The 21,888-nt window shown below is 37.6% G+C and overlaps 1 protein-coding gene across 1 annotated transcript in view; it reads left to right on the top strand.

The window, feature by feature from the left end:
* Window positions 1-19,853, top strand: part of LOC108671632 — a gene marked incomplete in the record, with an annotated part of 151,304 nt that extends 131,451 nt beyond the window's left edge. Inside the window, 9 exon segments of the mRNA XM_047881070.1 lie at window positions 9,335-9,433; window positions 10,640-10,777; window positions 11,765-11,933; window positions 12,276-12,440; window positions 13,129-13,270; window positions 14,185-14,319; window positions 15,520-15,694; window positions 16,580-16,786; window positions 17,222-19,853. Of these exon segments, the coding sequence (XP_047737026.1) occupies window positions 9,335-9,433; window positions 10,640-10,777; window positions 11,765-11,933; window positions 12,276-12,440; window positions 13,129-13,270; window positions 14,185-14,319; window positions 15,520-15,694; window positions 16,580-16,786; window positions 17,222-18,174 (2,183 nt within the window).
* Window positions 19,854-21,888: the final 2,035 nt, after the last annotated feature.

Genomic DNA, 21,888 nt, shown 5'->3' on the forward strand with positions numbered 1-21,888 from the left:
GGATTAACGGAACAACATGCAGAGGATTAACGGAACAACATGCAGTGGATTAACGGAACAACATGCAGAGGATTAACGGGACAACATGCAGAGGATTAACGGAACAACATGCAGAGGATTAACGGGACAACATGCAGTGGATTAACGGGACAACATGCAGAGGATTTCCGGAACGACTAGCGGAGGATTAACGGGACAACATGCAGAGGATTAACGGGACAACATGCAGTGGATTAACGGGACAACATGCAGTGGATTAACGGGACAACATGCAGAGGATTTCCGGAACGACTTGCGGAGGATTAATGAAACAACATGCAACTATTCAACATACAGGGAATTAACAGATCTTACTCTTAATGGAAATTTGAAGTTTTTTCGGCTCTTTGAAGCGGGGCACAACACGACGGAACCTTATTTGAACGATAAGAAATTTCACTAATTGTTATATAAGCAAAAAAAATAATAAATGATAAAAATATAAATGAAAATTTAGTTCCTCTTTTTTCTGAATTTGACTGCAATAGAATCCAACCCTTATTATTCATCATAACTAAATTAAAATATTAATAATAAATGAATATTATTACAATAATGTTTTGCATAAATTATTCACAACTGCTACCACAGATTCAGTGAATAATTTAACCCTCTACCGCCGTATGTCACTCTCCGGGAACATAACTTTCAAGTTGAACTATACGTGAACTATTGAGTGTAGCAACCTGAGGACGTTTGTACGCAACAGAGAACATTTTAAAGTTGTCGTACGTGGCGGCAAAAATTATACGTAAACTATTGAGTGTAGCAACCTGAGGACGTTTGTACGCAACAGAGAACATTTTAAAGTTGTACGTGGCGGCAATCATCAGTGCAAGTCATTTTGTATTCACTAGAACGTATCCTTTTTAGGAAGTAGGCTTGTGACAATATTGCTCCGGTTACTCGTGTCAGGCGGTAGAGGGTTAAATACATCGACGCTGTTCTCTCAGCCTGGTTACTGCTCTCAATAATGTAACGATAACGTCAAAGAATTTTGTATTATAATTTCTTTATTATTTAATAATACGCGGCTTTATATTTATTTTTATCGCGTATTTTTATATACTAAAGTTTACTTGTTACGAACAATATCCTCATCTCTCCGATTGCAGCCATCGTGGAACTTTTAAGTGTGTTACCTGCGATCCTCTTTTTACATTTAAATTGAAGAATCCGCTTTTATAAGCCTATTTAAACCTCAACTTCGGTAATAATCTCAATTTTGTATTGGTAATTAATTTTGTTTACTAATTTCGTATCGAATTGTCCGCAAATTTAACAGTAAAATATCCCTTTTCCACAACTTTATAATTGCAGTGTGTCGAGTTATTTAACTTACTGCCTGTGTAATTCTAGAACTGATGAAGTTTTGAAAACGTACAGGATTGAGCATTTTAAATTATGTTTTTTTTTATTCATTGGTTAGGCTCCTTTGCCGATTACCTTTCAAATTTTACATCTCATCGCTCTTACCATTCCTATTACCTTCGTAAATTGTGCATCTCTTAGCTTTTCCATTACCTATTGCCCTCCTAAATTGCACATCTCTTAGCCTTTCCCTTTCTTATTACCATCGTAAATTAAGCATATCCTAGCTCTTCCCTTGCCTATTACGTTCGTAAATTAAGCATATCCTAGCTCTTCCCTTGCCTATTACCTTCGTAAATTGTACATCTCCCAGCTCTATCCTTGCCTAATGCCATCCCAATTTGGTGCGAGTGCTCCGCTCATAAGCTACAATTGGTAGGCAATTGAACTTAATTTGCTTAACAAGGGCTTCACGTCACTGTATTTATTTGATGCATAGAATTTGACTAGATAATTGAAGTATTTTTGATTAAAATTTACTTGTAATTGATTTTGATTTCAACTTTGTGAACATTTGGAGTGATTAGTTAGGAAACATCACTGGATTGATAGTTTGTAAAAATTAAGGACTAAATTTCTCTCCCCCTCCCCGTTAACTATTCTTAATTGTTAAATTACTTTGTGTTCGCGAGAAAATATTTCATTTGTTGAAAATTTTCTAATGTTACTAAATGTTAGAAGTAAAATCCGCAGACTTTTCACTGATTTATGTGTCTTTTAAAAGTTGGTTCTCTGTCGAACGTTAATAACCAACCAACTTAATCATTTTCGAGGAGCAATTTCATAGAAAACTCTAAATAGCCCTCCTTTTTTTATTGTACAAATTTTAGGTCAGTACTTTTAATTATTCAAGAGTAATTGTGAGCTTAGATGGAATGATAAGACCAAAGAAACCGCACATTTAGGCTGCAAATAAACTAGCGACATTGAGTCAAGAACCAAAGTTCAGTAATGACTCAGGCATGATACATGAGGGAACTTTATAGCGAAAAAGAAATTACTTTAATGGTGGGAGTCATTGAGAGACTCGTAATTTTCAAATGGATTTCCATGTCAAGCCAAGGACTGAAACTACTAAAGCTGACTTTGAAGGATTGTCTTCATCGAAATACTCCCCCAAAGACTTGAACTGCAGACTCTACAATAGTACAAAGCTTGTAAAGGGCACTTCAATTTGTTTAGAACCAGTTCGACAGACCCTCTTTCTCCCTTTAGTTCCGCGTGAGGGGAGCGTAAGAGAAATAAAGCATAAATAATGCCCGTGGTCCCTCATCTATTTTCATTATAATGCAAATGCAATGGAATTTTGATACATAGGTAATGACGATTTTTTTAAACCTGAGGCTTACCAGAACGAGCAGCTGTTAATTTGTCAGTCAGTTAAGAATTAATTGTGCGTAACGATTGCGAGCGCTTAATTAAGCTTAAATTAAGCTTTGTTTCCTAGCTTGTAGCTCGACTGGTCTAATAAAAAGTTGACGTAATGAAATATAATAGAACATTTGCACCGAAATTTAACATAAAATCTTCTAATTTATTTATTATATTGCGCAAGTCTGGTTTTATAGGAGCGAATATCGCATTCAAAGTTGTTATATACAAAATAAATACGACTGTACGAAAACGAAGAATTGCTAGCGTTATCGTGGTTAGCGTAAGAAAACTTTAGTACTTATCGGGTATGATAAGGCAATAGATACGATAATGGGACATTTGGGTGGGAAGTCTTCTGAGAAAAATATATTTCCAGCCTGCGAGTCAAGGAAACACTCAAAAAATATAACTCAGTACTCACTGCAGTGAGTGACAGAGAGCGCATTTTCGCGTCGACGAAAACGTGAAGTCACGGACGGACAGACAGACAGACGGACGGACGGACGGACATGGCGAGCACAATAGCGTTTTTTTCGTAAAGGAGAAAATGCGCTATAAATGAATGGGTTAAATGCTTATGTGCGACAAACTGGGGCAGGATGACTCAGGAAAGAGCAGAGAAAGCATCGCTTTTTTTGGACAACGTCCCACTCATTTCTTAGAGTGAGAGGAGAGAGCGGACGGGAAGCAAGCTCTTAAGTTAGGCACAACTTCGTAATAAAAGCAACGTTTAGTTTTTAAAGTTGAGAACCCATTTCCCTTGTTATCCTTGATCGAAGTGGCCGACTTTTTAAACTTGAGTTAAGGAATGTAGAATAATAAACTGTCTATAACTTACATATAATTTAATATTCTATATTATAACAGATATTAATATACACATATAAAAATCAATTAAAAACTGCCACCTACCAGCTATTCATTATACTTTAATGTAGTGTAATCTTTCAATAAACAGCCATTATTTAATCTTTACTGAACTAATTTCATAATGAAATGAATTCTACTTCAAAATTCTTCGTGTAAACCATCAATGTGCACGGAAGTCCTTGCAACAATTTTAACATTTTCTGTGCATTTGTCTGACGACGCACGCAACCCTGAAACGGAATCTGCAGGTGAAGAAGGGATCCCCTCGTAATGAAGTTCCCGGCGACTGAATAAACACGTGGTAAATAATGTTAAAAAGGTTTTCAATATAAAGAATTGAGAGATGATTCATTAAATGAACTGAAAATTTTAAACTGTTCAAGGTTTGGTATGTAACCGAAGGCATTAAAACGAAGTAGAAAATAACTGAATAAATACTAGACAGGACGAAGGTTCATATAGGAAAGATTATGCAACGGAAAGGACCAGAATTTGCAAGCCAAACAAGACAGCATTGAGATGCAGTGACTTGTGAAGTCGGTATTGCGGAAGGCGAACGCATTTACAAGGAATTTGTGGGTTTAACGGAACCGAGTATTAAAGCAATGGCAAGAATAACTTGAAGTTGGAAGAACTTTCGGAATTTTCGCACGCACAGATCACCAAACTAAACTTCTTTCAAAAACGTATTTGGCCATTTTCGTTCGATTTTGACTCCAACTTTACAGCTTTTTGGGACATTTCAACTGGAATTTTGTAAGCACATGAACTGAATTCGCAATTTGACAAAATTTCGTCATTCGTCCGCCCATCACAAAGTCCGTGGACGGATCCCTGATACCGAATGGCATTAATCCTTCATCCCGAACCGTTTAATCCACCTGCAAATGCCCAACATTTACCGCTCCAATGATTTTCAACTGTTGTTTCCACGATTTTTTGGCCTTGGATACAGTAAAATATTCGTGTTTTTGAAGCGATATTTTCGATGCTGTGGATTTATCGATCATCCCATCCTTGTGAAATACATACAAAGACATAAATACCATCTTCCAAAAACGCTGATACTCGACAAAATATCTTAAACGAAATTCCTTCTACTATGTTGGTGCAATGTTGATTATCTTTTATTCATTATATATTATTTTTACCTCATTATTCATGGCACTATTTTCCATTAATTTCCGGTAAGAATTTTAGAATAAAATAGAATAGAATAGAGGTGCCGGCACTGAAGAAATAGGACCATGGCCTGTTCCGATTCTTATACTTCTTACGTTCTTTTCTGGAGAATTTTGCGACAAAAATTAGGAACTGTTATTTTTATATAGATTAGTTAGTGCAAAAAAATATGCCAGAAACTCACTCTATTCTTTGAGTTCTCTTGTTTTTTTTCTTTGTTTTGAGATTTGAGCAATCAAGTGATCCTAAAATTTTATTATACATTTAAAACGTAGTTGAACTATTTTCTGACATACCAAAATTTAAAATTATTCCAATATTCTATTTGATGTCATTCTTGACAAAGATGTCAAGTGTCTCGTTCTTAAGAACGAGAACTAAAATAATTTTTTAATGTCCGAAAAAAAAATAAATTTCACCATTGCTATTGATGTTTTGTATGAGCCCCATTTTCCACACTGTTTTCAAAGAACTTGCACTTGAATATCTGGAAAAATTATTCAATAATAATCTGAAATGGTGTTATTGCTTACTGCCATTTGATGCCAGCGTTACCAGCGCAAGCCTTCAATACCACATTTTCCTATGCTGCCAAGAAGTATTCTTCGCAAACCTTCACGGTCGATTCAGGCAAATTCGCAAAACCCTGTAAAATCTGCATTTTATTATCTCGTATCTGGACCGTGGTTTCCGGAGTTGTTTGATCAAACCTCTGACGCTGGCCGATATGAAGGCTATAAAAAATCTTAGAAGAACTGCTGTAATGATGCCACATGACATTTGTACGGTCTCTTCTTGCGGCGTTCTTCTACCGGACTGACAAAAATATGGGTCACTTTTCCCAAATAGTGACACATTTCTTGCATTTAGAACTGAAACGCTCTTCTTCTCCTGGACAAACTGGGTCATGACGACCCATAAATGGGCAAAAATTCATCAATATTTGGACAAAGCCTCACTCATTTCTTTGAGAGAGTTTCGTGTCACTAGAAAGTGTGCCCATCACTAGGCTGATATTAGGTCAAAATACGCTGCCAGGCTTCTCCTTCGCTCAGTTTGAACTTGCAAGTCGACAAAATTCTTTCACAGTCGCTCGATTTATGCTAAATAGCTCACTTTTATTGGACAAGCTGCGAGCAACTTATGGCATTGAAAAATGTCCTGACACTAAGCCAAAGATTTTGACTTCTCCTTGTCTGATATTGACTACGTCTCTGATTGACTACGTTTTTTATTGTTAAATCTAGCTATTTTTGTTCAACATTTGAATGAAAGGAAATGTAAGTCACGACACCCACCACTAGGCAAAACGGATCAAAAGTATTAAATCCTTCAATAAATGTTTTTTGAAATGCATAATTTTTTGTACAAATAGAATTGTTGATTTTTTTTAATTCAATCTCTCGTAATATATATTTTGTATTTTAGTTTCCTTATTCTACTAAACGAGCTTCGTTCTTAATGCAGAATTATCAAGCCGAGTTGTCAAGATTAAAATTCAACATAAGCTTTCTTTACTGCACTTTGATGTTCCAAGTTTTGTTGTTCCTTCGTGTTATAGAAAATGAAATCTGATTAATATTATTTACATCTGATGCTCATAAGAGTTTTTCTTTAATAAATTGTATCATTGATTATCTCTTCATGCAGCGCTGGTAGCTCTTGTCTTGTCTTGTTTTGATTTCGATACGAATGAAACTAACGACGGCCAATGTATCAGTGGACAAAGTTTTCAGTAATATTTGTCAACAGTAATAATATTTGTCAACAGCAGTAATATTTGTCAACAGCAGTAATATTTGTCAACAGCAGTAATATTTGTCAACAGCAGTAATATTTGTCAACAGCAGTTATATTTATTAAGAGCAGTAACATTTGTCAACAGCAGTAATATTTGTCAACAGCAGTAATATTTGTCAACAGCAGTAATATTTGTCAACAGCAGTAATATTTGTCAACAGCAGTAATATTTATCAATAGCAGTAATATTTATCAACAGCAGTTATATTTATCAATAGCAGTAATATTTGTCAACAGCAGTTATATTTATTAAGAGCAGTAACATTTGTCAACAGCAGTAATATTTGTCAACATCAGAGCTTCCGCTACCTCATTATCGTTTGCTTTCATCGTTTTTAGTTTATAATCTTTAGCTTTTCTTGCTTATAAACGTTCCTCGTGTAAACCGAAAGCCTAAAACTCCCCGGGAAGTAGTTTGCCTTCGCTACAATCTGCAGCAAGCGAGCTGCTGGACCCTGAAGATGATTGAATCTCGCTCGCCGCTCAAACAAACCCAACCTCCGAACTCAAACACCGGGCATAAAGTTTGGCCCTAGACAAGCGATAAGATAAGGCAGATAAGTTCGTTCTGTACTGATCTTCCTGTGAAGAGAATTACCAGCCTGAGGAATGAGCTCATTATCATGCTGCTCGATCTCTGCTCCTAACTGCTGCTAGATCTCTGATAATTAGAAAATTGGGTTCCTTTTTTACTACGTTGTGTGAATTAATAATTTAGAATTTAATTCATTTGGCTAGCTTTAAATATCCCAAGAAAGATCAAAATTGCTACGACACTATTCAATAAATTAATCTATAATCAATACAAGTTTTATGCTACAAAAGATGAAAGCTAAAAAAATATAACTCGGTACTCACTGCAGTGAGTGACAGAGAGCGCATTTTCTCGTCGGCGAAAACGTGAAGTCACTAACGGACAGACAGACGGACGGACAGACGGACATGATGAGCACAATAGGGCATTTTTTCCATAAATGAGAAAATGCGCTAAAAACAGCCCTGAAGCATTCGAGGTGCCAGTAATAATTGTTTAAAATTACCAATATTTTTCTCTATTGATATTTCGATTGCATCATATCTTAAATCTAACGGGTATTGACCACAAGTTGGCTTCAGAAATGAACATTTCACGTTCATTTATTGAGAGGAACGGCGACCAAATGTTCCAAGTAGAGCGTTTTGTTCTTATTTTACATCCAGTTGCTTCAGAAGCAATATGAAGCGCTATGCAGGCTGTGTCAGCTTCAATTTGATGAAGCTTCCAACAGGCTTCAATTGACAAGCCAACTGGCAGGCGTCGCAGGCACAGCTAAAGCGCGTTTACTCACGCCACAGATTTTAATTAACTTGAGTACAAGGAGCAGAGATCTAAACATGTACGAACTACTGCTGGTTAGAATATGGACGCTCACCTTATTGTGTACGAATGACAACTTAATTAATTGTGTACGGATGTCCACCTAATTGTGTACGGATGGCCACTTAATTAATTGTGTTCGGATGGCCATTTAATTAATTGTGTTCGGATGGCCACTTAATTAATTGTGTTCGGATGGCCACTTAATTAATTGTGTTCGGATGGCCACTTAATTAATTGTTTACTTACGGTCTCGCATGTACGAACTGTACAACCAAAATTCGGAGACTTTGAAGTATCTAATTAAACTAAGAACAATTTACTGAATTATAAAACTACGTTCATGCGCACACTCGATTAAAAAATTAGAAGATAAAAAATAAATGAGGAATAAATATATAAATAATAATTTATTTATATAACGATCTGGAAAAACGATCTCAAAACAAGAATAAAAGTCGAGTTTGTTTAGACATTCATTGTAATAATTTGAAGCTAACAGATCTCGCGGCTGTAGTTTTTTCGTTGGTTTGCAACTAATTTGCTGGTGTCTATTAACACGTTGAGTCCTCCAATTTTTCCTAGTCCATCACTGGCGACCGTGTCGAACGTTTTAGTACATTGTTTTTTTTTATAATGTTGACATTCATAACTGAATGTTTTACTCTATCAGGATTGTAGAGAATACTCATTAATTAAACTTTCTCTTAACTGCTGAGTGCGAGCTGAACTTTTAATTCTTTTATGCTAGTAATAGATTTTTCATGCAGCGTTAATGACCGATCTAAATTCTTTACCTGAGGCCAGCGCGCACGTCCATTCCAATACCAACTATGAATGAAATTTCAGGTCCTTGGCCTATACTTTCAGAAAAAGTCAAGAGATCGTAAGTTTATCGGCCAATCATTGACGGCCTTTCAAGCAAAATACACCAATCATAGACAAGAAAATAGAGCGTAAGTACTTACGTTCACTTAGCGAGTTTTGAAAGTATGGCCTCTGGCTAGGTATCCTGGACCAGCGTCCTAACAGCCCTTATATATTCGTGGTGTCGAGCTTCAAACCCTCACACAATCCTGCAAACTTTGCCAAATATTAATAGCAATTTATGTTCAATATATTTAATTACTTTTATTTATCATCCTAATGATATATTTCCACGTGCAGATGGTAGGCGGAGTCGTTCAGGAGGTGGATACGAGCCCGGTGACGAAGGACTTCATCAACATCAACACAAGCGCCACGTCTGCAGGGACGACGAGGAGGCTGGCCACGACCAGGACGATCAGGACGCTGACGAAGAAGAAGAAGACGAGGAGGAGGAGGACCGAAGTGCCGTCCTGGGGGAGCGCGAGATGAACTCCTTCCAGAAGACGATCCCTGCCCTGCGTCGTCACGACCCTAAGACTTCCACTATCCGGCAGCACTACTATCCTGAAGGTGGGTCATGTGGTAGCAAAGGTGGGTCATGAGGCAGCACTACTATCCTAAAGGTGGGTCATGAGGCAGCACTACCATCCTGAAGGTGGGTCATGAGGCAGCACTACTATCCTAAAGGTGGGTCATGTGGTAACAAAGGTGGGTCATGAGGCAGCACTACTATCCTGAAGGTGGGTCATGAGGCAGCACTACTATCCTGAAGGTGGGTCATGAGGCGGCACTACTATCCTGAAGGTGGGTCATGAGGCAGCACCACTATCCTGAAGGTGGGTCATGAGGCAGCACCACTATCCTGAAGGTGGGTCATGAGGCAGTAAAGGTTGGTCATAAGTAGAAAATGTGGACCATATGGTAGCAAATGTAGGTCATAGGGCAGCACTAGTATCCTGTAGCTTTACTCTCCTGAAGACGGGTCTGTAAGTCAATGCATCTACTTTGAAGAAAGATGGTACCTTGATATACACTGGTGCAGGCAAGTATATTTTTTCATTTGATTATTTATTGAAAGTACTGAAGCTATGTACAGCTGATTTTCTGGAAATTTTGATTTCAATTTATTTCTTTGATCAAATGAGATGCTCTTGGGTTAATTGTTTTGAAGTTTGCGTCACTATTCACTGCATTTAAAAAAGTTGCCTGTTCGTTTCCTAACCAAAGACTTATTATAACTACATTCACAGAAATGAGTGATAGTGTCGAAATATCAATGAAATTTACGCAGTTTTGTGGGTCAACCTGACCCAGTTTGGCCCGGTAAAAGAACATTTCAGTGCTACGCTTGCTCTTCAGTGCCGGACAGATGACTTTTAACCAACGTTGAACTCACGTTTATTCATCCAAACAACGTTTAATTTAGCCTTGTCTAGTGGGTTAGTATTTGGACAATATGATCCGTTAATTGTCCAGAAAGCATAAGATATTCTATAGATGTTCTAGAGATATTCTAGAGATGTTCCTGAAATGTTATTGAGATGTACTAGAGATGTACTAGAGAGGTTCTAGAGATATTCTAGAGATGTTCTAGAGATATTCTAGAGATGTTCTAGAGATGTTTCTGAAATGTTATTGAGATGTACTAGAGATGTTCTAGAGATATTTTAGAGATGTTCTAGTGATGTTATTGAGATGTTGTAGAGATGTTCTAGGTATTTTTTAAATGTTCTAGAGATCTTCTAGCGATGTTCTAGAGATATTCCTAACGCGCAGGTGGCTGGGGTTGGGTGGTATGTGGATGCGTGTTCGTCATCCACATCCTGACGACAGGGATGCAGTATTCCTTCGGGGTGCTCTACACCGACCTGGTCAACCACGTGGGGCTCAGCCAGCGCAGCGCTGTCACTGCCAGTGAGTCAAACGTCGGGCAATTGAAAAACTGCCGTTGAAAATCTAATCGTTGAGTTATGGTGGTCGCATTTACGAACATTTACTTTAGTTTTAAAGCTTTAATTTTTTATCTTTGTTTCGAATTAACTACGTTATCTTTTACCTTGATAAATAATAATTACAACAATTGATTAGTTACCCTTGGGCTATCATCACGCGGTATCATTGGATGGAAGGACATTTTTTTACAAAAGAAAGTATCTGTCAAAGGCTCGTACACTTAATGCATCCAAGACCAGTGCCACCTCTCAGTGGAAAAATATCTTGATAGAAATAACTGAGACTGGTAGTTAATTTTGTATTGAAGCATATTTCAGATGAAGGAAATTTCATCCCTGCCCTATATCAATTAAACTTGTCTAAAACATCGTCTTCATCAGACTAAGTTTATTTTCGTTTTTCGATTACGTCACTTTATTTTCCTCAAATTTATCGATGATATAGCTATGAGTTATTGATAATTGGTTATGAATTAAAAGTAATCTGTACTATATAACTAACTCAATAAGTTAGCTCATAGTCCCTTTTGAAATTCGGAGCGCAAAGAGTCTACTTAACGTAGCAGTTTAGGTTTGGAGCAGGTTTAGAGCAAGATAGGGAATGCCTACCGCATTCCAGCAGATTTGAAGCAGGATTTAAATCGCCATCGCCGGTAACGGCCGATTTGCAGCAAGTCCTCAATTCATCATACACTGGCTTAATTCGAAAAGGGACAGGCCTGCCCCTTACCTGCTCCCTCACTACTTGTAGCATTCCCCTTGCGACGCCGGCCCGGCTCAAAAACTGCCTCAAATTTTAATTGGGGTTCATCCCTTTCATCCATTAAACTTCTCATATTCTTCACCAACTGACAGTAAGTCTACTTACCTCACCTCTTTAGGCCCAAATAACATTGATGACGGTTTGTGTATCCGTAGACACGTTATTGACACGTATTTCTCCTGCTAGGTTGGGTAGGGTCGACAAGTCTGGCAGTGTCGCGCTGCACGGCGCCGTTGGTGGTTGCGTTGTGTCGCCGCAAGAGCACGCGTCTCACGGCCGTCATTGGAGGGCTAGTCATGGCACTAGCGACACTATTTGCTTCCTTTGCCCTACAGCTGCACCAGATATTTCTCAGGTATCTAACTCGTTGAAAATAGTTAAGATATTACCCAGGTATTTTGATCATTAATAATTGCGAAATTGGTAAGAATCTATTTCAGTATTTTATTTAAGACGATTACTCAATTAAATTAGAAGGGTGTGATCATATACAAATTATCGGTGAGAGCTCGTGAAATGAATGAAATTCCCATAAAAGTAATAAACCAGTTGTTGGTAAATGATATATCATTACTCACCATAACCATATTCCTTTTTTCCAAATAATAAATGTTTTCTTTTCTTCACTGAACAACATGTAATATTTATCTATGACTCACGTTAAATTCTATCATGAATAAAGTAATTATTTGAACAGCTGGTCGCTGGTGCTGGGTGTAGGTGTTGGGCTGACTAGGGAGGCGGCATCGTTGATGTTAGGCCAGTATTTCAAACGGCGACGTGAGTTTGTGGAGATGATCGTACAGACCGGCAGTGGCGTGGGCATCACTTTGTTCTCCGTGTTCTTCAAGGAGGTCATCAAGTGAGGCTTTATGATTACAATTATTGGTGATTATTTAGGATTATTATTTATGATTATTATTTATGGTTAAAATTATCTGAGGTGGGAGTTATTGTAGATGAGACACTCAGAAAAATGAATGGCTCTTTCCTAGATCTCAACTCATCTTTTAATGAATGAGTGAGACTCAATTAGTGATGCCCTTATGTGGGTCATTTTGATCCACTTTGGCCTGTCGAGAAGGCGTACCAGTGACAAGTCTATTTTTTTCTCGTGCTGTGAGTGAGAACGTGTGTCACTATTTGGACAATATGTTTCATTCATTCTTTCTGAGTGTCATACAGACCGGAAGCATTGTGTGCATCACTTTATTTCCCGTATTCTTCAAAGAGGTCAACAAGTGAGGTCTAATGATATCATTCAAAATATATATTTTATTTCACACATTTTTAAACATCATTATTAGCTCATTGTTGTCGCGGAGCACGTTTTTTTTTTAATTATTAGGTAGTGAAGCCATTGACCGAGTGTCAATCTTATGGTAATGCTCGTGCTGTACCCGAGCATTAATCATGCTGCTGTACCCGAGCAACTCACAATCATTTCATTCCTCAATTGACGTTGAAAACTTCATAAGCTATGAAAAAATCCATCGTTCTAAATTTTCCGTGCATATTTACATCACATTGTTGATTTTCTCACCGCGCAGGTCAATCGGCTGGAGGCTGGGACTGCAGGCCGTTACGGGCACAGTTTTTCTGTCATTTATCCTGGGCATTTGTTACCGCTCAGCCTCCCTGTACCATCCACAACGACGAGCCATCCTCCATCTCAAGAACCAGAAAAAGAGGGTATGAAACTAGATTTTTTTAGTTAGCGGGGTGCAAGGAGATTATTTAACTTTTTTTTAACTTACCGGTGTAAATTTTTTAGTAAAAAGTAATTGCCGTGTTAACTGCGAGTATCCGTTTGCGCGTATTGGAGATTTTTCCTAGCAAAATTGTGACGTCGAATTTTATTCATTAGTTCGTTCCGGATTAGTGTCGATTTTTTTAAAGTTCACTCCAGATTTGTATAGTGGAAATATCTAAATTATTGCACAAGATTTTTACTTGGTACCTGACAAGATGTTCAGGACTTTCTCGGTGGACGCAGAAAAAGTTTTCTTGTTCGCTGAAAAACATTTTTGGCATTGACTTGCAATATAAAATTGCTGTACCTCTGAACGTTAGTGTCACGTGATTTTTTAATTGATTGATTGAAATCAATTGATGATTGATTTAATTTATCAGATGCATTCACAATAAATATTTGAATTTGCTTCCACCTACCGGTGAAGTACTATACCAAATAATGAAATTTATGATGGAATGACCACGTTTTCAACAAATAAAATTGATCAGATAACTTTATGCTATCGGGTCATATTCGATGCTATAATAACAATAAATAACCACTATACATTGGACAGAACTGTGTATTGTGATATTTTAAAATTGTTTTTAAAAAATTTTTTTTTTTTGCGGATTATATTTTGAACGGTTATTATGATCATAAATAATCTAGTTCTTCTTCGTTGTTCGTGTATATTTAAAATAATTTTCAAATATTGTCATTATTCGTCATTAGGCGAGTATAACTATTAATTATTATATAATAATTCTATAATTTATTATTATTATTCTCAAGCAATTAATTATTTGCTTGAGCATCTATAGTTTAAACACTTTTTTCGGTATATAAGTCATTATTCATGGTTGTTGAGGTCAAGGACAAGGGCCGGTGTGACGAGAAGCCGCCATACTTCGAGATGCAGTGCCTGAAGGCGCGCTCCATGCAGGTGCTGGTGCTGGCCTCCGCTATCTTCTCCGCGGGGCTTTACGCACCGCTCTTCTTCTTGGTGAGTCTCTTAGAATAGAATAGGATAGAATAGAATAGAAATAGAATAGAAATAGAATAGAAGTGTTGGCACTGAAAAAATAGGCCCATGGCCTGTTGCCGATTCTTGAACTTTTCGTGACTTGATTCACAAGGGATCCGGCCTTTGGAACCCGATCTTTCCATAACTGACGATTGATTGAGATAGCTGCTGGACTTATGGCCTGGTCCGTAATTTGCTAGGCATTTTAAGACTGAACATATGCTCCTGCATAGCTTCGTCTAGTCTGTTCTTGAAGAGTTACTTGTGTTTTTTGTTATTATACCCATTATATATATTTTATTGTACTTTCATAAATGTTATCTGTCGCATCGGAAGTATTAGTCTATATGTTATATCTCGCATCGGTAATGTTACATTTAGAAATGTTACTTCTGAAAAAGTTAACAATAGTTTGTTTTGCAAGCGGGGATCTGGGTCATGATCTTCTTCATGGTAAAATTAAATAATAAATTGTCGGCTTGATAGCCTCGTTCATCTGGTTCCTTAGTAAGTCGTGATGCTAAGAAATAGTAAAAGGACTTAAATTTCTGTCATACATAAATTTCGCCATATCATATTATGTTGACTTTTATTTTCCTGATCTACAATTTCACACTAAATAATATACGTTTGAAAATTACTTTTTAAAGACAACACTTCCAAAGAATCCAGTGTCTCCAATCTTACAGATGTACAATGAATTTCTCATTTAATTTTCGAATATTAAAAAAATTAATTTTGCAATGTTTTTAATATATAAAATTGTTTTAATATATAATTTTTTTTATTTATTTATTCTGTTAATTGATTCATGCATTGCCTCTGACTTCACCCAAGTGTGCAAATTTCAGATTAATTAGACAGGTAAAAGTTTGTTGAATATCAGTTATGAGATTTGTAGCTGACAAAATTATTTTTTCAAATTTTTTTAATATTGAAAAAAAAATAATTTTTAAAATCATTTATTTTGACATTTGATTCATGCATTGTCTCCAACTTTACACAAGTGTGCAAAATTTCAGATCGATAGGATAAGTAGAAGTGTATTAAATTTTGATTACAAGATTTGTAGCAGACAAACAAACAAGAAGTGAAGTTAAAGAGAAGTGTTGTAAAAATAAACCGTAAGGCTACAAAGTGAACCTTGTACTCTAATCTTAGTTATTAATTTTATTGCAGATTCTTGGTGCACAAGAAGAAGGCTTGGAAGATTCCTCGCTGATTCTCCTGCAAACCTTCCTGGGCTTCGCCTACGCGCTGGGCTGCCTGGGCTTTGGGCTGATCGTGGTGCGGCGCAGCAACCAATGCCTTATTTCCCGCCAGTACCTGTGTCAGGCAGCCCTATTGTCCCTCGGTGAGATTACTGCCAGCAGCCCTATTGTCCCTCGACTCGTTGAGATTACTGCCAGCAGCCCTATTTTCCTTCGGTGAGATTACTGCCAGCAGCCCTATTTTCCCTCGGTGAGATCACTGCCAAGTATTAATCTCAAATAATACAACCAATAATAAGATAATTTTAATCGAGTAATAATATTCTGATCTACCCAATGAAAATTTGACGTACTTGTAGCCTCTGGTTATAAGTTTAACACAATTTAAAGCAACTTTAATTATTTAGCGATTCAGTTATTATGCTGTCAGGACTAGATTTCACTATTTTTAACGAAGAATAATTTAAACAGTTAGAACTCTCAAAACAAATTTTTGAATAACGTAGGATAATTAAATATGTCCAACTAGGAAAAGTATATATTTACAGGTGTGATGAGTCTTTCACTAGCGGTGGTGCGTGGGTATCACGGGCACACGGGTATCTCGAGGTATTACATGTAAATAGGGTATCACGCGGGTATTATGGATACCCGGAGTATCGCTTAGTATCTCTGGTAGCCGAGGTATCACTGAGTATCACGGGGTATCATGAGGTATCACAGGTACCCGGGGTATCACAGGTACCCGGGGTATCACAGGTACCCGGGGTATCACAGGTACCCGGGGTATCACAGGTACCTGGGGTATCACAGGTACCTGGGGTATCACAGGTACCCGTGGTATCACTGGTACCCGGGGTATCACTGGTACCCAGGGTATTACGGGTACCCAGGGTATCACAGGTACCCGGGGTATCACAGGTACCCGGGGTATCACAGGTACCCGGGGTATCACAGGTACCCGGGGTATCAAAGGTACCCGGGGGTATCACGGGTATGCGTTATTCATGTGACCCACTTATCCACAGGCGCGATGAGTCTGTCGCTGACGGCGGTACGTGGGTATCATGGGTACGCGCTGTTCATGTGGCTGTACGGCATGCTGCTGGGGGGTGCCCACTATGCCCTGCAGATGCTCGTCCTGGAGAGGGCACGGGCACGACACTTCGCCAGGGCATGGGGCTTCATGCAGGCGGCGTCCGCCATACCCATCCTCGTCGGGGTACCCATAACTGGTGCGTTATGTGTTTATTTGCATACTAATTTACCTAAAAATATCTTAGCGCAACTATATATTTGCTTACGCATTTACACTAAATTTATTTACATTATAGTTTACTAGGCATCAATACATTCGCTTACATATTTGCATAATTTTTTTTATACAAATCTGTTAGAGCTATGATGGTAAATTGAAGTCGGGAGGTGTCCGCTTATCTGTGATTGAGTAAGTAGTTCATTGTTATTGAGTATTGCGATCAAGTAAAAAAATGTTTTTATTACTGTTTTTCAGACACAAATTGTATAATATGGGCTTGGCAATCAGTGTAAAATTTTAATTTAGTGCTTAATGTTTTTAGTGACGATAAGAAAAATTTAACTAAGAACTACCTACTCAATTGTTATGACAATTTCAGCAGCTAGAGTACAACTTCTCTTTGGTCCGCCAGGTTACATAAACGAAGCGTCAGCGAAGAGCGGCTACTTTTTCTCAAGCGCCTGCACTCTGGCGGGCGCTTCATGCCTCTTCTTTTTGAAGGCGACACCCATGGCCCCCGAGTCCCAGCCTGGATCCTTCACGCGTCCTTCAGAAAACCACCATAACACTGAGGATATCCCCCGATTTCCTGGATTCGATAAACACATCGAGAAGCCGGGCCAGCTTTTCAGTCCTCTTCAGATGCAGAACGGCCCAGTGAGAGGACCCACAGGTCCAACGTGTACATGTGGTGCGGAACCTTTAATGGTGATGCCCAAGTATGAGATGGATTTTCGGAGAGTGCCAAAGAATCTTTCGTTTGCTTCTTCTATTGATACTGGAGGGCCTATGTTTAGACCTGAATTACTTACGTGTGTCTCTGAAGAAGGTTTACTCGGTCCCTGTTGTGCTAATATGGAAGAGACTTTAAGTGAAGACTGTGGTGCTATGTCACACATAAGTCGATACAACGCCATGCCATGCAGGATACAAGCGCCGTACCTTAACAATGACAGGCCATTTTCTGCCTACAGATCCCAATCTTTACCTAGGCGAGCCTTCCAAAATCAAAACAGTCATTCCTATCACCAGATTTCGACATTACCTAGGGATGGTTCTTTAGCCATGTCATGTAGGCGGTTGGGAAGCTCATCGGGTGTTAGTTTTAGTGAACCTGAGGGATTGGCAAGGCTAGGCAACCGACCTGGAAGTTTACGTAGCATGTCCCCCTTAAATCCTCAACAGTTTCCCCACCATCGCCTCAAACTTCCTTCTCCTCCTCCACTAAGAGGTCATAGAGAGTGTCCGCCTCTTACTTCCCGTGACAGAACCCATCCTTCTATTCTTCGGCGCCCTCTGCCCCCTCCTCCCCAACAACCCCAGCGACGGTTCACGCAGATGGAGGAAAGAACCACCTCGGTGTGACCCGAACCTCAGCTTCCCCCACAACCCCCCGAGTTGCCCTTCCCCCCCTGCCCCGTGTGCTACTCTTGTGATCCCCAACCGCGGTGATGGGGGACGGGGGACGACATCGCGGTGACAGGGGACAGCAACTGGGACCAAACATTCTGAAAAATAAATGGGCCACGTTGTTCAAATAGAGATCAACTTTCTTACCCACAGCAAAAAACGGAGCATCTACACGCCTATTTGCCGGGCCAAATTTGGTCCGAGTGACGTAAACAAGCACAAGAAGTGCATCGCTATTTGGACAAATTCCCATTCATTTCTCTGAATGAAAGCCAGACTAATTGAGACCGTTCACAAAATTTAGTTATGCCACTAAAATTACCATTTCAGAAGTGGATGGGGATTAACGGGGGTGAAGGAGGAGGGGGAAGTCTATGAGGTTCTGGAGAAAATTTCAAGACGTGCTTAAGGCTTCTAATGCGCGCACCATATTTGTGTTGAGGTTTTTCCTGACATAGGTATAAGGTATACCTTATACGGTATACCTTATCGGTATAACTTATACCTTAGGTATAAGTGAATTTATTTTGTCTGCTGTGCATTTAATGGAAGTCTTCGTGTGTGATGGTTTTTGGGCATTCATACAAATAATCTCAGTCGAAGCAGTGCCCAAATATAGTGCCAATAGTCACTTCAAATTAGTGAACTCTTGTAATATAGACGTTAATTTTAAAGTGTCTTGAGTCAGCTTTGTTACGTATTCAGTTAATTTATAGAAATTTCGATATCAATAATTTAATCATGGCGCTGTCGTCTATAAATCTATTATACTTACTAGACTTGGAGTCTACATGCAATCTCGTTTAAAACAGAATACTAAGCAAAGACATACTTGAATAGAAAATAACATCTGATACTTTTCAACTACTGCGATTCAAACTTGAATGTTGACAGAGATCTGAACTACTCATTAAATCTGTTGAAATTTACTTTCAAAATTCATAAGAGAAAAAGTTTGTTGACATCAACAGTAAAGCGCTTATTTCATGGCTGGCCTCTGGAAACGAATTTTGGAACTTCGCTCACTTCGGCCCGTTAATTAAATTTATATATTTTTGTATATTAAATTAAATATTTCTTCTGTGGTCAAAGAACCTTGCTACTTAAGCTCATTCCTCGACTGTTATTTCACATTTTTATATTTTACTGAATTAGTTGCTATTTTTTTAAGCAACTTTAATCGACGATTGAACTTTTAAACCAAAGACAACAATGGAATCATTATGATGCGTACAAAGTTGCATTTTCTTTATGAATAATAATAATGAAATTTAATTAATTATAATAGATTTTAAGTATGATCTGTCCTTCCAAAGAGCAAGGTGGAAAAAACGACGAATTAAGTTTAGCGATGCCAAAGAAATTAGAATAAGTCAATAACTTAAGACGGTGTATTAACTATGATTTTTTTATACGTGCCAAAACGCAGTTTAGGATTTTGATCATTTGCGAGATTTTAAATTTAAGATTCATCCATATTATGGCTCAACAACGGGGATAACATTTCCATCCATTTTATGCCCCAACAACAGGGATAACATTTTCATCCATATTATGGCCCAACAACAGGGATAACATTTTCATCCATATTATGGCCCAACAACAGGGATAACATTTTCATCCATATAACGGCCCAACAATAGGGATAACATTTTCATCCATATAACGGCCCAACAACAGGGATAACATTTTCATCCATATTATGGCCCAACAATAGGGATAACATTTTCATCCATATAATGGCCCAACAACAGGGATAACATTTTCATCCATATAATGGCCCAACAACAGGGATTACATTTTCATCCATATAATGGCCCAACAACAGGGATTACATTTTCATCCATATAATGGCCCAACAACAGGGATTACATTTTCATCCATATAATGGCCCAACAACAGGGATTACATTTTCATCCATATAATGGCCCAACAACAGGGATTACATTTTCATCCATATAATGGCCCAACAACAGGGATTACATTTTCATCCATATAATGGCCCAACAACAGGGATTACATTTTCATCCATATAATGGCCCAACAACAGGGATTACATTTTCATCCATATAATGGCCCAACAACAGGGATTACATTTTCATCCAAATCGTAGACCCAATAGCGAGCATGAAATTTTCTCTTTCTTATCTGTGTCATAAATTTAATTAATGAATTCCGAATTTTCATTTTCTTATTAAGTCTTTAGTGTTACCATTTTTGGATAATTATACTGTATGATTTGCTGATAAAATAAGAATTTAATTTTGTATCCCACAAGATTTCTTCAACGAGCTCTAATTTCAATCATATTTAATCGAAGGTCTATTTAATGTACACCCTCAAACAATTTTTATTTATTCAGAGTTTTACAACAAGCATTGTTTTATGAGATTAATATCTCACTAATATTTTAATAGCTGAGTATCAGTAAATAAAACAGCCATTCACTTCCGTAGCGAGGAAAAATTAAAATGAAACGTTTCATTTAAAGGGCTTCACATTTTTTTGAATTTAATTTTAATTTTGCGAATAAAGATGCAGGAGTTCGGGCCTATATTGAATCCTAGTTGGGAAAACTAAAAAATCTTAGAACTTATTATGAACTTTGCTGTTTGTAATAGGATTTGAGGCAAAATATACATGATTTACGCACAAATGTCATGTGGAAATGATTATTCTATGCTAATGTTCATATAATGTATTGCTGCAGCGTCCTTTCTAGCTAAAATGTATTTAGCTACGATCCAAAAGAATTTTAAAAGTGTGGCATTGAATAATTTTAGTTTAAGAGTTATGAATTTTTAATAGTTTTTTATTGGTTAATAATATTTAATTTAGTTTCATTAACTATGCCATCAAGCAATATAGCGCAGTACCATGACGTCATCACGCAATATAGCGCAGTAACATGGTGTCATCACGCAATATAGCGCAGTAACATGACGTCATCAAGCAATATAGCGCAGTAACAACGTCATCACGCAATATAGCGCAGTAACATGACGTCATCACGCAATATAGCGCAGTAACATGACGTCATCAGGCAATATAGCGCAGTAACATGGCGTCATCACGCAATATAGCGCAGTAACTGCGCTGTACTGCGATTCAGTATCTAACCGATCATTTTTTTTCCCGGTTAAATAGGAAGCAAGATAATAAAATAAGATATGGTACAATAAGTAATAAATTGAAACATACAAAGTAAATTTGGTGTGAATTTAGTGGTTAAAATATCATTAGTAAGTGGACTGTCTAATATTATTGAACTCAGTTAAAAACTTCGTCCTTATAACACAAATTGCATTGAATAAATCTCTTGAATACTACGAGTAATAAATTAATAGTTTGAATATTTTCCCGCAGGTATTAGCACTGTATTGGATTATAACCACTTCACGTGTATCAGAATTCACTTCTTCAATTGTTTTATTCAAGTAATAAATTTTTAAGGTTGTGCACTCCTTCATCTATTGTCTACGTGCCCGAGTCTGCGTTTACAAGCACATAGTAAAAAAATATTTACCTTCTAATGTGAGATAAATCTTGATATTTATATTTATATTGATAATCTTTTATATTTCTTTATATATTTTATATTTACATTAATGTAATACCGAGAACTAAATTATTTTGACTGTACTAAAGATTTTTTATCTCAGATGGCAT

Source organism: Hyalella azteca, unplaced genomic scaffold (genome assembly GCF_000764305.2).
Source record: "Hyalella azteca isolate HAZT.00-mixed unplaced genomic scaffold, Hazt_2.0.2 contig6947, whole genome shotgun sequence".
Classification (NCBI taxonomy): Eukaryota; Metazoa; Arthropoda; class Malacostraca; order Amphipoda; family Hyalellidae; genus Hyalella; species Hyalella azteca.